A 14602-nucleotide genomic window follows, 5' to 3' on the forward strand; every position below is an offset into this window, starting at 1 on the left:
AATAACGCTGAAAACCGATAAAAACCCTGAAAACCATACATTTCACACCTGAGCCTCAACTCTCGCGGCCCGGTACCAAACGACTCACGGACCGGTACCGGTCCGAGGCCCGGGGGTTGGGGACCGCTGATTCAAACAACTTGGACAACAAAAATGGACTACAAAATGTGCATCTTACGTCCCCTCAAAGTGTTGTTATTTTTTCATCTAAGTCATATTAATGAGAAGCCCTGAGAAAAAATAAATCTTTTAAAGAAAAGGCAATATACCACCTATAAAATGAAGAGAAAAAATATTGTTTTTTCTGCTGGAGAGAATTTCTGAGACTGAATCTAAGACAAAGTAAAAATTGATTTCACCTTTTTTTTTAATGCAAACCTTAACCACACTTTGATATAGTTAATGTAACTCATAATCTTGATTTAAAGGAGCAATACCATGACAAGAAGATTGTATTACAGCAGCAAATTGTTCACAGTTCAGCTGTGTTTTTAGCACCCGGATCAGCAATCGCTGATATGAAATGGAAAATGCACTTCTAATTAACATTTACATGATGTGCACCATGTATGGGTTGTGTCAGTCGATTTCATGAACAGATGAATTATCGTCTTTCCTTTCATAAAGGAGGAACAAGCAAATCTTTTACTAGAGGTAATAAGGGAAGCACTGAAGCACCTTTCCTTAGACTTTGAGAACTTGGACATTGTTGTTATGACAGCCACTCAGATCATTCTTGCTCAATACTCTCAGCTGGGAGAATTTCAGAGCAAAATTGACTATTCAACCACATCCATCATCCAGTGTCCAGGGGAAAAAATGCACCAAAAGGGTGGTGTTTAAGTTTACTTCGTCTACCCAGAGTAACACAGATCCACTTAAGACAACTGTAAAAAAAAATATATATATATATATTCGAGTTGCAAAGTACTACCTACAGAAAAGTTATGAAAAATATATATCTGACAATACCACAAACAACTGATTAAAATAATGTTGCCATAGAAATGTCACAAAACCCAGAATAACCTTTTCAAGTATCATAAAAGAAGTGCCTAGAAGTTATGGATATCTTTCTATAAATGTGTTTTACTTTGTTCTGTGAGCTTCAAATGTTCATGAGCATGCAAACTTCATGCACAATTTATTCATAAACATGAACTCATTATACAGACCTCATAAGCACATTATTTTTGTGCCGCTCAAGTGAAAAAGAATAATTTAAACTCGATGTACAGCGTGCTTGTGGTAAAAGGGAGCTTCTCCCCCCATTTGTGATGTCTTGCCTCTGCTCAGCAGCCTTGCATGAATAAATAAGTGCATCTCCTCCTGTCGTCTTCAGTTTCTTCAAGGTTTAGCTCCTCGAAACAATGTCCTGGGCAAAGGCGGGCATGGAGGAGGCTGTATGTTTTTTTGTTTTTCCCCGCCTTCCCCGTTCCATTCTCTGAAGATTATGAACATATGATGACAGCAGCACAACATAATGCAGAAAATAGAAAAAAGTAGCTTAGCGCTTCTCACAGGCTTGACAGGGACACTGAAAGACAGACTGTGCTTAACAATCAAACAATACAGTGAACATACATTTTGCATTGGTTTCTGACACAAAAAGACACAAAAGTAGGAGATAGAAATGTAGCAGGAATCCTGGAATCCTGTATTGCATCTGTGTATTGTAAACCCCCTTTTTTTAAAAATAAAATAAAAAATAGACTGGTATTTATGTAGCAGTTTCAGCTCTTACTGACCGCTCACAGTGCTTTTACATCACAGACCACATTCATACAACATGTCACCTACTCAAATCTATACCTATAGACATTTTAGACTCACCGGTTAACCTTAAAAGATATCTTTGGGCTGTGAAAGGAAATCAGTGCACCCAGAGACAAAAAAAATAAATAAATATACAGAAACAGGAAGAACATGCCAACTGCTCACAGAAAGCCCCCAGGAAGATCTGAGCCCATGAAATTCTTGCTGTGCTAACCAATGCACCACCATGCCACCGTTGATTTTTACGCATGAAGTTCAATGGGGCCCAGGATTTTGGATAATGTTTCCTGTAGCTCTGAAGTGAGCTTTTCAGAGCTGGAAAGAATAAACCTGATGATGTCATCAGGGTGCTATTGAGCTGCATTTTGGGAGTCCAGTATTTTTGGCACTCTGGTACTCACAAATATGATTGTTATGCTGGCCTCTGGTGCTTTAAAATCCACCACTTTTTTTCACTGTGTGAGAACCACTTTAATCTGAAAACTACAGTTACCGCAGGCCTCTGAAATGTATGTATATACAAATGTGGGGGCACATAGAAGTAGAGCAAAATTCACCATCCAGTTTTTAATCCAGGCAGGAATCATACATCTACAATCTAAAGGCTGGAGCATGCATACATATATATATATATATATATATATATATATATATATATATATATATATAGGGGGAGAGAGAGAGAGAGATATTCTTTTAAATGGAAATAACCCCAAAATTAATCCAGCAGGAGGCGACTCCTTTGCTTTAACAGGACTTTCAGTTCTTTAGATGTCTATGTGCAAAAGATAGCTTTTAAATGATCCCACAGAATAAAACATGTTGCAAGTCAAGGCATGATTTAGGACTTGTTAGTCACAACTATTGTGACCAACAAGCAAGGAGAAACCTGAAGCGACGCCCCCCCCCCCCCCCCCCCCCCAAAAAAAAAAAAAACAGTCACAGCTGCCACCTGAGGCTGGATCTCCTTAGACTCCCATGCTAAATTTATTTAAAATTAAAAGAAATGCCTCATCAGCAATATTTAACTCCCGGCACTCGCATATCTGCATGTAGAAAGACTATTTATTTAGTTATATGTTTAATTTGGAGAAGAATTTGTTCTCTTTTTTTCCACTTTTTAGTTTTTTCTCGGTTACAGTGTTATGTTGCCTAGTGACAGGAGTCCTGACTCCTTTTCCTGCTACTGTGGCAGTATAGAAACAATCTACAAGGAGTGACAATAGCTTCAAAACAACTGCTGTTTACGTGACATTTTTACCACAAGTGACTGAAAGGATCACTTCACACACCTGACAAATTCAAACTTAGTGGGAAGGTGGAGCTTTACTGTTGCTGTGTACACACCTCAAGCAGGTAGTTGTTTTTTGGGGGGGGTTTTTTTATTTTCAGGCCACTTTGGGTTCACAGCAGATGAAGGGGAATCTCGGCTCCCTCCATGGTAAATGTTGGTCTTAGAAATGGGTTGTGGGAACAGTAAGGTGCTGCCTGAGGCATCTAAGAAAAGCTATGTAAGTGTGGTGCAGTCACTAGTAGCTTTCAGTAAAGGACATGAGGATGATGATGAGCCAAAGAAACAAAAGAAGAAGCAGAAAAGTCCATGGTTTTCTGCCAGTGTTGATAATCCTCACCTAGGATCAAGCAGCAAACAGCAAATCAAACAAAGACAAGAATGGAACAAGGTTCCCAGATATAAAGACAAGTTTGAGCCACGCGTCACAGCACGGTAAGTGTTCACAGTTTGAATAATTATTTCTTCAGAGTTTTTAAAGCAGCCAGTATTTTTCCTGCTATGCTTGCTGGAAATTGTATTTTGTACATCCATGATATTTAAATCTGCCAATCTTGTACTAGAAAAAAAATCTAGATTCAATTATAACATGGTGGATGGTTGAAATTTAGGCCTCTCAAAATCCAGGAAAGTGCCAACTGATAGAATGGCTTTTATCCACTAATCATTAGGCCAGTACACTATTTGGCAATAGCAATTTACAGCCAAACATAAGTGGAAAAGCCTGCATTTGCAGTGCTCATAGGAGCCTTTTAACATTCCTCTTTCTCTTTCTTTCCAACCCAACATCCTGCAATAATGGTAGACAGTCATTTGAGATCCCTGGGGGTTTTAATGCCGGAACACCGCCTTCCTGTACTTGTCAGATAAAGGCCTAGAAACAATTAAAGGAACAAAACTGATGCCTTTTTAAGGGGAAACATGTGTATTGCTCATCATCCCATAATTCAAAGCTTGCATAAAGTATTGCCTTGTTTATTGGCGATCTAAATCAGGATCATACGTATTGGTTTGATCGACTTTGCATGCTGTATAGCATAGTGCAAAAGATATATTCCCATACATCAGGACTGCAGCTGCAGGGAGAGACATTTAGTGCTTTGCAGCAGTGTATCATGAGATAGTTATGCTGTAATGAGTCACCATTCCCCTTCTGCCCTGTCAGGTATGACATCAAAGCCCTGATTGGTCGTGGAAGCTTCAGTCGTGTTGTGCGTGTGGAGCACAGGGCAACTTGCCAGCCCTTTGCCATAAAAATGATGGAGGTAGAGGCCCCAGAGGGTCGTGGGGTGTGTGATTCTGAACTAGCAGTGCTGCAGCGGGTGAGCCATGCTAATGTCATTCAGCTGGTTGAAGTGTTCCAGTTTCCACAGCGTGTTTACATGGTACTGGAACTGGCCACAGGAGGGGAACTTTTGGACCGTGTTGTCAGCAGGGGCCACTTCACTGAGCGAGATGCTACCCAGGCCATCCAGATGATACTGGCTGCATTGGTATACCTGCACAGCCTGGGAATCACCCACAGAGACTTAAAGCCTGAGAATCTTCTGTACTACCACCCCGGAGCAGACTCCAGATTGTTGGTGACCGACTTTGGATTGTCTGCTTTTGCCAGCACACTCACCAGGTGTGAGATTTCTGAACGAGGCAACGAGGAAACTGGAGAGTCATGGTCTTTGAGGACCACTTGTGGAACACCTGAGTACATGGCTCCTGAAATGTTGCTGAGGAGACCCTATTCCTGTGCAGTGGACATGTGGGCTTTAGGGGTAATTGCCTACATTTTGCTGAGTGGAACCGTGCCGTTTGAGGATGACAGCCGCACACGGCTCTACAGATCCATTGTGAGAGGAAAATATAGCTTCCGTGGAAATGTAAGTTTACTGGACTTTTTGTTGCAGATTAGAGTTCAGTTATGTTTAGTAAGTAATTTTGGATAGCAAATAGAGGTTCTAGAGGATTTAATAAACTAAATGAGAACATTTTGCACCCTAAGCACATTCTGCTACTGCTAAAACTCTTTGACCAGAATAAATGAAATATGAAGACAGAGTGAATTTAAGTGCCACCCACAGCAGATTCAAGAAGAATTTGTGTCTTTTTATTAAGTTTTTGGGGGGGTAAATGTGCCTGTTTGTTGATGTTTTTCTGCTAATCATGAAATGAAAAATACACAAAATGGCAATGTTGTTAGAGACACTATGAGCAGGAAAAGTAGCCCACAGATGTAATTTACAGGCTGAACTGAAAAACATACCCTTTAATGACACACAAGTGGATATCAGCCATAAGGACCAGGTGAAAATGGAAAACTGTGGGATCTTGAAAATCTGTAGGCCGACTTACTGATAAGTATTCAAATTAACCTAAACCAATTTATAGTAGTAGCATGTCACTTGTGTTGGTGTAGAATGTGGATGATTTAAAAGCTAAAGTATTATTAACATTAATATGTTTCGAAGTGCCTTAGGTCAAGCCAGTATAGGTTGCTAGCACATAGCTAATATTAGCCTTTTAGCAGCTAACTAGGTAGAGTGCTAAAATAATTCCATACTGAAATCATATTTTTATACAGTTAAATGTGTTTTCTTTGCATTTTATATTGTGAGGTGACTTTTCCCCCACTGAGAGTGGTATTCATATGCTGAACTCTAGCAACACTCAACGAAACTGTCTGTTTAAAGTGACTGTTAACGTGCTGTAGCTTGTTGCTAGCACAGTGATTGCTTGGTTTAAGGAATGCAAAATTATGATCAAGTTTTATACTTCTTTTATATTTCCCAAATAGTGCTGTGGTAACTTTTATTTGTGATCTACATGTTGCACTATTTTCTAAACACAGGCACAGTTGGTTTATTTCAATATAACATGCCCAATCTCCCAAGAGCCATTCAATTTGGAGCATGATCGCAAACTGAGTGATGAGATTCAGCTGCAGGTAATTTCCTAACAGGACAGGCACAGCCTGTTAATTGCAACCAGAAAAGCATTTAAATTTAGGTCATACGTGTATATGTTAAATCTAGGCCTAATGTGGCAGAGAATCATTATAATGAAAACATTCTTCAGTAATTGACAGGCTCTAATGTGGGACTGCAAACCGTGCAAATATTTTTTGACATTGGTTCTGTAGCGCTCTTCTCTTAAAACAGCTTAGATCACTTCAAAAGAAAAAACTAACAGGAAATGCCTGATTAACAAAAGTTTATTTCTTTACCGTCAACATGTGCAACACTTTTTCTTTTTTCAGATTTCATGGGGAATCTTGTGTGTGTGTGTGTGTGTGTGTGTGTGTGTGTGTGTGTGTGTGTGTGTGTGTGTGTGCGTGTGTGTGCATGTCTGACAATCCATGGCATATAGAGCACAGATACACAGAGTGCATGCAGCTGAATTTGTGCAGGTCGTGTTAGAGGACAACTCATGAGATTATGGTGAAAACTGCTAGCGCTGTCCATGGTCCTGAAATTTTAACAGTTTAATTTGACTGTAATAAAACTTTATTAGGGAAAACTGTGTTTGATCTCTATCTAAGGCACGATTATTTTCAAGATAGGGTTCAAAGTCCATGTCGTCATCCCTTTGTTCTCTCAGTTCTTCAGCTATTTCACTTCAAATCTGATCGTGCAGGCTGTGAAAATCCTGCACCTGCATGAGTTTTCATGCTTGATTTAAATATTCCTCTTTCTATATTTTATGCCTTGAGAAAGAAACTGCCAGGAATGCATATGCAGGAGGCTCAATTGCAAAAATCTCCAAGTTTCCACCTCTTACAAGCAATCTTGCCATTGCGCTCTCTTTTTAAATACCAACTTTACTTTTGTTAGGGCAAAACCCAGTTTGTGTTGGCATAACGCATTAAATCTTAATCTTGAAAACAGGAGGAAGATAGAGAAAACTGTCAAGGTAACCTTGAGCATCTATTAGAAATGCGTCTTTGTTCATTTTCAACTCTTTGGCCAGCTGTGGCCTCACCCAATGAAGTGCATCTGCTTCCAGCATAATCATTAAAAAAAATGTAGTTTTAACTAAATCCCTGATTTTCATTTTGACATCTGGTCTTCTCCCTATAGTATAATCTGGCATTATTTATGATGTGCATGCTCTGAAATTATGCAAAACGTTTCTTCACATATGGTCATTACATCTACTCACCACACAATAATAATTCATACCTTAATCACTACACTATCAGAACTACCAGAAATAGTACCATCCTTCCATCCTTGCCTGACATCAGTAGGAAAAAAAAGTCAGCTCAGCACATTGCAGTGCTGGTGTGGTAACAAGGTGAACCTCTCCTTGTTTTCATCTCTTCCTCTGCAATATTGCAAAGCACATGAACGAAAATGTGAAAGTTTGTTGTGATGTCTTTGAGTTTCTCGCTTGGTTTGGTTCTTTGAGAATGCTTCGAAATGGTGGGAAATGGGGCCTTGCATGATTTTCTCCCCACTTCCCTATGTCATATAACTGAAGTGGGTATTTTTAACAGCCTATTCAGTCAAGCTCAGTAGTGAGTTCGGGCTTGTTCTTTCACGCTGATTACACACAACGCTGGATTATTCACTGGGCTTTAAGCCTGGCTCGATTCTTAGGGATGCAGTCTGACATTTTAGTCTGGCATACAAGAGGCTCCCTTACATAGGCCCTGGACTATTATCCCTGTGTTTACCGCTGCACTGACCACCAGCTGAACAATAATGCAAAATCCTTCTAGACTTTATGCAAGAGCTTATTTTATGTTTTTCACGGTGGTTTTTGACATAGCTCATATGTAGGCCATGATAGTGAGGAAAAATTCTTGACATTAAAGCTAAAAGCAACATTTATAGAACCGTACGCTCAGTCTCTCACATCTCAGTGAGATGCAGTCAAGGCATCAATCTGTAAATTCATATGGTCGTATTATAAAGACATCATACATGGCTGAGTAACAGTCCAGGGCTTGATAGATCAGCCATCAATCACATTTCCATGTTGACAAGACACTTATTCTCTGTCATGTGCGAGTATCCACCCTCTCCAGCAGAGTGACAACACAGTTAAGTGCGCACGCTGTGATAATAATGTAGTGAAGGTTGACAAGTACCCACAAAACGTGGACGTCTGTCATCACAAGGGCTCCTCATGTCATTAAGAAGGGTTCCTCTCTTTGGGTGCCTCAGGAATTTCTTTCACATACTAAACTTGACTTGAAGCGCATCAGTTGGAATGATATGTCCACCAATTAAACAAAGTGACTATTGGACTTTGCCCCCTTCCCAAAAAATGTACACAGTGCTTTTCGCAGCAAGAAGGGGAACACTGACTGACTGGATCCTCAGTGTCTTACGGCGTACTACTATTGAATAACAGGGGTGGTGGAGTAATATCTTCTTGACTTGAGATGTTACAAGTGAATGTGATTGGATGTCAATCCAATCTGTGCATTTTCACCTCCACAGAGACTGGAGCGCAGGTGTTGCCAATAACATGAACAATGGCTCGTTCCAATCAAGTGTCCCAGTATGGCGTAACAGTGCGAGCAAAGCAAATGCCATAGCGAGACACTGAAAGTAAAGCAGTCGAAAGGAATGAAGACATAATTAATTCGATTTCTGTGGTCAGTAGGAAAAAAAGGACTAAAAATAAAGTTGGTATGATCACAGATGCAGTCAGCATGCCAAGACAGCCTTTGAAGACATTTGCTGGCAGTGCACATTCTGCTTCAACAAGATGGCAGAGATGCAGTAAATTAGTACAATTTGACACAACAAGTGATAATATTAAACAGTGGAAACCATCTGGTAAATCAAGATATGGTTTAAAAAGCAAATACCCGCTGCTATTTATTTATTGAAAAACTGCAGTGCTGTATTAGAGCAAGCCCGGTACATTTATTAGATTTTTGTTACCTATCCAGCGTATCAGCCCCTTTTGCATTATGAAGTGTTACAGCAACGCAAATTTGTTTAATGGGCTTTACAAAAAATAAATAAATAAATGCATAAAAATTATGTAGACTTGCTGCCTCATAAAATATGCCTATCTGCTTAATAAGGGTGAATAATAATATTTTGAGTGTTTATTACTGAGGAGGATAATTCACATGAACTAAAAGAATTTCAGTTTGAATTAAATGCACTTTGGACAACCTAGGTTTAGCAAATTTTATCATTTAAAAAGAAAAGAGAATTTAAAAAATCCCACTTTTGTTACATTTCTGTTCCCCATGCGCAATAACAGGTCCACAAACCCTAACAACACCACTGACCAGGAGCACTAATCAAAACAAGAATCTGAATCACCACAAGACTCGAAGTCAGACTGCAAAATAACTGAAACAAAAATCCCTGCCCTGCTAACTTAAGGATTTAAAGTTAAATATTAACAGTGCAGAAGATTAAACCAGATCAAATTATTAAATCAAACAAGTATGCAAGGCTGTACTCTAAAGCAAAAACTCAATGCAGATAACTCAATATAAGTGAGGGTATTGTTTGCATTTACAGTGTTACAGGAATGAGTTATTACTTTTAAGTCTAAAAGTTTCACTCTACCCAGCCCAAAGCCATGTTAAGTATGTTAGCATATTTCTGTATAACCACATGCATTTCAACTATATTGTGCAGGTTAACACATGGGCTTTTTTTAAGCATTAACAGCAGACTGCAGTCATCGGAGACCATGTATAAATATGTATTCAATGATGCAGTGTAGCAAAAAGGATTAACTTCAGGTACAGATGGACATAACTGTTTTTTCTCCTCTTCCTCACTATGTAAATTAATACACAGGGGCTGCAATTACAAACATTTTTCCAAATGTATCAGCAACCTTTTGTTTTTATTCAGGCTGAACGGGGACTTTGGGCACATGTATGTGTGTAATTTTGCGTGAAAATGTGAGTGGGATGGGGGAGGTTTGAGGAGAGAGGTGAAGGTGAGACTGAATCGGAAATGCAGAAGGCCGCTGGCACCTTCCCACGAATTGGGTCCCTTTGTCTCACCGGCAACCCCCACCCCTTCTTTTATTGCACTAGCAGCAGACACACAAACGGTACATTCATACGTGCCATGCACGCTCCACTCACAGGTGCAGCAGCTCCTCGCCTGAGGACCTGTAGTGCAAACTCACACTGATGCGTTTGCTCAGTAGTGAGCGTGAGGAAGAGGGGGAGCCGGGGATTGATGGCAGGGGAGTGAGGGAGGATGCGAGTGAGGAAAAGAGGAGGGGGCAGAGGACAAGCAGGACAGAAGAAGGAACGGATGTAGCCTCAAGGGCTTTGAACGCCTTATCACTTAGTCCCTTCTCTCTGTATAAGACAAATAATTTTCTTTGCACATAATCAGGGACATCTCATCTGTGTGACTGTATTTTGTTTGTGTGCCTGCGAGCGTGAATGTGTGGCCGTCTTTTGCATGTAAAGCAGCAGTCCTCGCATTAGTTATGTCCAGGTACCCTGGTAACCTCCTCTGCATTCTGCCGCTGTGTTATGGAAGCCACACTTTCCTGACCCAGCCCAAATGTCTACATCTCCAAGCAGGAGGCCAAATGGGGTAATGGTTAGGCCAGTCTGCCCCCTAGTGAGCACCATGTGAACAGCCCCAGCCTCCACTTGGCCACGGTATATTGTACATGACAGCCCACTCTCTCCTGCATCCGAGTATTGATATTTTGATTACTGTGGGTTAGCTGGGACTTTCACCTGAATTAGCAACAGGCCACCTTCTCTATTTGGACTTATTATGATGAAGCATATTTACCTTGGCTTTCTTGCTCAGGGAAGGCTGCCAGGTGAATCAGATTGCAGTAAATTGTGAGACAGACACTCGTGGAGTGCTTCATGTGATCTGCTCTTGCTGCTTCTCCCTTTTTACTCCCAGCAGGAGCCTTGATGGTTGCACCTGAGAGGTGAGAGTGACAAAGGGTATAACGCCTGCTCTTTTAGTCCACTCTCTGGGCATCTTCTGCTTCTCCCTGTCCAGCACCCTGCATACATTTACCATGCACCACTGGCACCTGACACGTCCACACCCCACTACATGTTCAATTAGATAAACTGATCAGGAAATTGAACCCGGTTGTACTTTGTTTGTTGCGGGCCTGAGCCGAGCCGGTAACACTCATTACTCAAAAGTGCGTTATCCTCCTGATCACATTAGCGCAATCCAAGCTTCTAGCGTTTTCTTCATTTGTTGCAATTACAGCTTTGTCAGGTAAAGATGTAGCGTGGCGCAAACACAGTCACTGGAGCTTCTCATTCACTCTAACAAGATGTTGCTCAATAAGCCAAGCCCTGTAGGTTTTTCCACTGCTTATACCGTATCTGCACTCCACTCATCTCCCTCCTCTCTCTTTCTCTCCCCTCGTTGGCTAGCTCTCAGCTCAGCAGTGATGTATAACACTAGCTCTCGCCCCCTTCCTCTAAACGCAATAAAGCCTTTGTGTATTTTGACGTGAAAAATGTTCAAAATAAGGGGGAGAGATAAACTTCCTGAAGGAGGCTCGGTTCCAAGGAGGCAACTCAGTTATGTCTCTTCTTCTTTAGGTGTACAGGAGGAAGGGAAACTTTTGATACCTCTCAACAGCAGCATCAAAGACTTTTACTGCATAATTCCAGCTTTTTTCTCATACATTGCCATCAGGCACTAAACGTATGTATTCCCGTTATTTCAGATCAAGGACAAAAGGCATCTGCTAGCCACAACTGCTATCAAGTGTGTATTTCATGGCAAGGTAATAAGAGGCCTCACCAAATCACCACCAGCGCCAGATAAAGGGGAAAGTCAGACTTGTTAGTCGTGGGAGCTCAATCAAACAGTGTCACTCTGCCTGCCTCTCAGGTGTGAAATAACAACAGTGTGAGAAGAAAGTTTGACTGAGAATCTTTTCTTTTTTTTTTAAGACTCGTTCTGCTGGCAGCTCAGCACCCTGTGCTGTGCTTACACTCTCTCTCACACTCCCCACCCCACCCCCAGTCACTACACTGTGAGAATAAGAAAGTCCCCCACTTCTTTGAATTCCTCTCACCGGCAACAGTCTCGCGATTGTCAATTTCATGCTTGATTAATTGTCATTACTCCGCCAGAGACAAAAAAAGGAGAGAGAAATGTATTTCAGGATTAAAATGGAGAGCGAAACCTCCCTAAAGAGTGAGATTTAGTCTGAGCAAGGTTGAGCAAAGAAGCAGAGAGTTTTACACTCTGATTTCACTGTGTTTAGCTTTTTCAGTCCTCAGACAAACATGCCAGAGAAATATTTGAGCTCACTGTGCTGAATATGGAAATAGAGAACAGAGATTAAGAAAGTGATCTTTTCATTGTGCTCATTACTACTCAGTAATAACTGAAATAACCAAATTTGATGGAAAAACCATGCAATTTGTTTGCTAATTACTCTAGTTACATAAGTGTTAACAAAGGTGTGCCACAGGGTTCTGTTTTAGGACCTCTTTTAGTTGCCATTTTTTTAAAAGTGTCAAAATTTAGAAGGACTACAATTCATCTCTATTTTTAAATAATAGTCTTTCATAGACGATAGTTCCTTTTGTGGCCCAAGTGGTACTGTACTCCTACAATTCAATCCTAAATTGATTTAAACTCAGAGCTAAATGCTGCCTTTAGAAGTAAACATCACTACTTTCAGCAGGACACATAGTGAAAACTCTCATACTGAAAATATCCTTTCATTAAAAAATAAAAAAAAAATGTGCTTGGCTGGATGACAAACTGTGCTTTAAATAAAACATATAAGTGAGTTTTGGCATATCTCTGGCTTCACATATATGTGAAACTATAAATCAGTATGGCACTGGACCAGGTTCTAAGATGAAAACTGTCTCTTAATGCCAACATTAGAAAAAAATGGATTTAATTTGCTAAAAGCCAGACAAGTGGAACCATCTGAAATTTGTACAATTAGAGAAGTTAATTTCTTTTAAATGTGAAACTTCTTGGTCACATCAAGCACAGCGACCTTTTGTTGTCATTTTTACTTAGAGTATTGCTTTATTATGTCAAGTTTTTATTGTTTTGAATATATTTATATGTATGTTTTCTTAGTTTAATTGTAATCAAGGATTTTTGTAAAATTGTGATAATGATTATGACCATTCAACATTAACCAGTTGCCTGTTTTTCTTTTTGCTTTGATTCCAGATCAATCTAGTTGAAAATCTGTATCAATAATATTTTTATTTAAAATTTGATGGAAGCACAAAGGTCATCACTTTCCCGAGGCAGGCCTCTAGAAAGTTGACTCCCTGACTAAGAACCAAGGCTGTGATGAATAATTTAATGAATTTGAATTATGATAATGATTCTGATGTCTTCTCTCACCCTGCAAAGATGGCTTTGCCGATTTCAAAGCACTCTTTAATGTCAGCTTGGGTCATGACAAGGCGGATGATTTGCAATGGATTCCACTGAAGCTCATCTTTGCTGCCTTTATTGTGAAGCTAATGCAGGCTAAGATTAAACGTGCACCCAAAAAAATCCCACACATGCAGCAGAGCTGTCCTACCTCCCAGTCTTTGTATTCATTCAGCCAAGACTGCTGCTTCCTTTTGCCCAGTGACATTTAGCTTTCTTTTGAGTTTAGTTCTGCTTGTTAGGCCTGCAGAGCTCAGGGATCATAGTTTTATTGCTTTGTTAGAATGAAATCTTGCATCCCGCTTTGAAGCAGCTCGGAATCTGTGCAGGCGCCTCTTCTAGATACCCAGCTATTAGAGCGCTGTGGGTGTCTGTGTGTGTGTGTGTGTGTGTGAGGGGTTGTGTAGGCTGAATTGTCATCTTCTTGGGTGAGTGCGTTAATAGTCTGCTTGTTCTATCCACAGCCTTGGCCTTCAGTGTCCAACTTGGCTAAGGACTTCATTCTGCGCCTGCTAGTGTTGGACCCAGCCACCCGCCTCACTGCCGAACAAGCAGTCCGCCACCCCTGGGTGGTCACCATGGCAGCCAACTCCTCCATGACGAACCTCCATAGATCTATTTCGCAGAATCTCAGGCAGCGGGCATCACGCAGCTCCTCCCGGTGCCCCAGCAGCAGCACCACAAGCTCCACTGATGCCAGCAGCCTGGGAAGGCTAATGCCACCAGAGACAAAGCCGAAGCAGCAGCAGCAGGGAAGAGCAGCTGGACTGATTCAGCCTCAGAGAGCCATACAACCTCGAGCCAGAGGGCACAAGGAGCATCAGCATCATCCAACTAAAGCATTAGATTCACGAGAAGGCTAATGAAAGGATGGAACCAGCTGCCCCAGCTCTGCTCACGAACCACAGGGAGCCTAAGTGCCTGGGACAGGTGTTGTGACAAGAAAGTTTTCTGGATTGAAGTCAGGTTTTTCTACCAGAGTAATAACCCAGGTTCCCCTAAAGGCTCATTTCCATCTTCCATTAGTTTCTTGTGGGTGAATATCCTTTGATTCTGAGGTTCTGGCCAATACAGAGACAGAGCTGTCCACCTCCACAAAATCTCCAGCCCCTGGTTATTCACACTGCTCAGACTAATGGATTCAAGGTCTCATTTAGATCATTATGAGTCACGACATCACCTGCCT

At 40.9% G+C, this 14602-nt stretch overlaps 1 protein-coding gene across 1 annotated transcript; it reads left to right on the forward strand.

Moving 5' to 3' along the window:
- The first annotated feature begins 3236 nt into the window (after positions 1 to 3236).
- LOC134634112 (serine/threonine-protein kinase H1-like) lies at positions 3237 to 14279 on the forward strand. The gene is made up of 3 exons (XM_063483180.1): positions 3237 to 3502; positions 4233 to 4941; positions 13881 to 14279. The coding sequence occupies exons 1-3, from the start codon at positions 3237 to 3239 to the stop codon at positions 14277 to 14279; spliced, it is 1374 nt and encodes a 457-aa protein (XP_063339250.1).
- The last annotated feature ends 323 nt before the right edge of the window (positions 14280 to 14602 follow it).

The sequence above is a fragment of the Pelmatolapia mariae genome, linkage group LG9, assembly GCF_036321145.2.
Source record: "Pelmatolapia mariae isolate MD_Pm_ZW linkage group LG9, Pm_UMD_F_2, whole genome shotgun sequence".
Lineage (NCBI taxonomy): Eukaryota > Metazoa > Chordata > Actinopteri > Cichliformes > Cichlidae > Pelmatolapia > Pelmatolapia mariae.

Coding starts and splice junctions, on each gene's coding strand:
- LOC134634112 (XM_063483180.1), top strand. CDS start 3,237: ATGGGTTGTGGGAACAGTAAGGTGCTGCCTGAGGCATCTAAGAAAAGC. Junction 3,503..4,232: donor GAGCCACGCGTCACAGCACG/GTAAGTGTTCAC, acceptor CTGCCCTGTCAG/GTATGACATCAAAGCCCTGA. Junction 4,942..13,880: donor AATATAGCTTCCGTGGAAAT/GTAAGTTTACTG, acceptor TTCTATCCACAG/CCTTGGCCTTCAGTGTCCAA.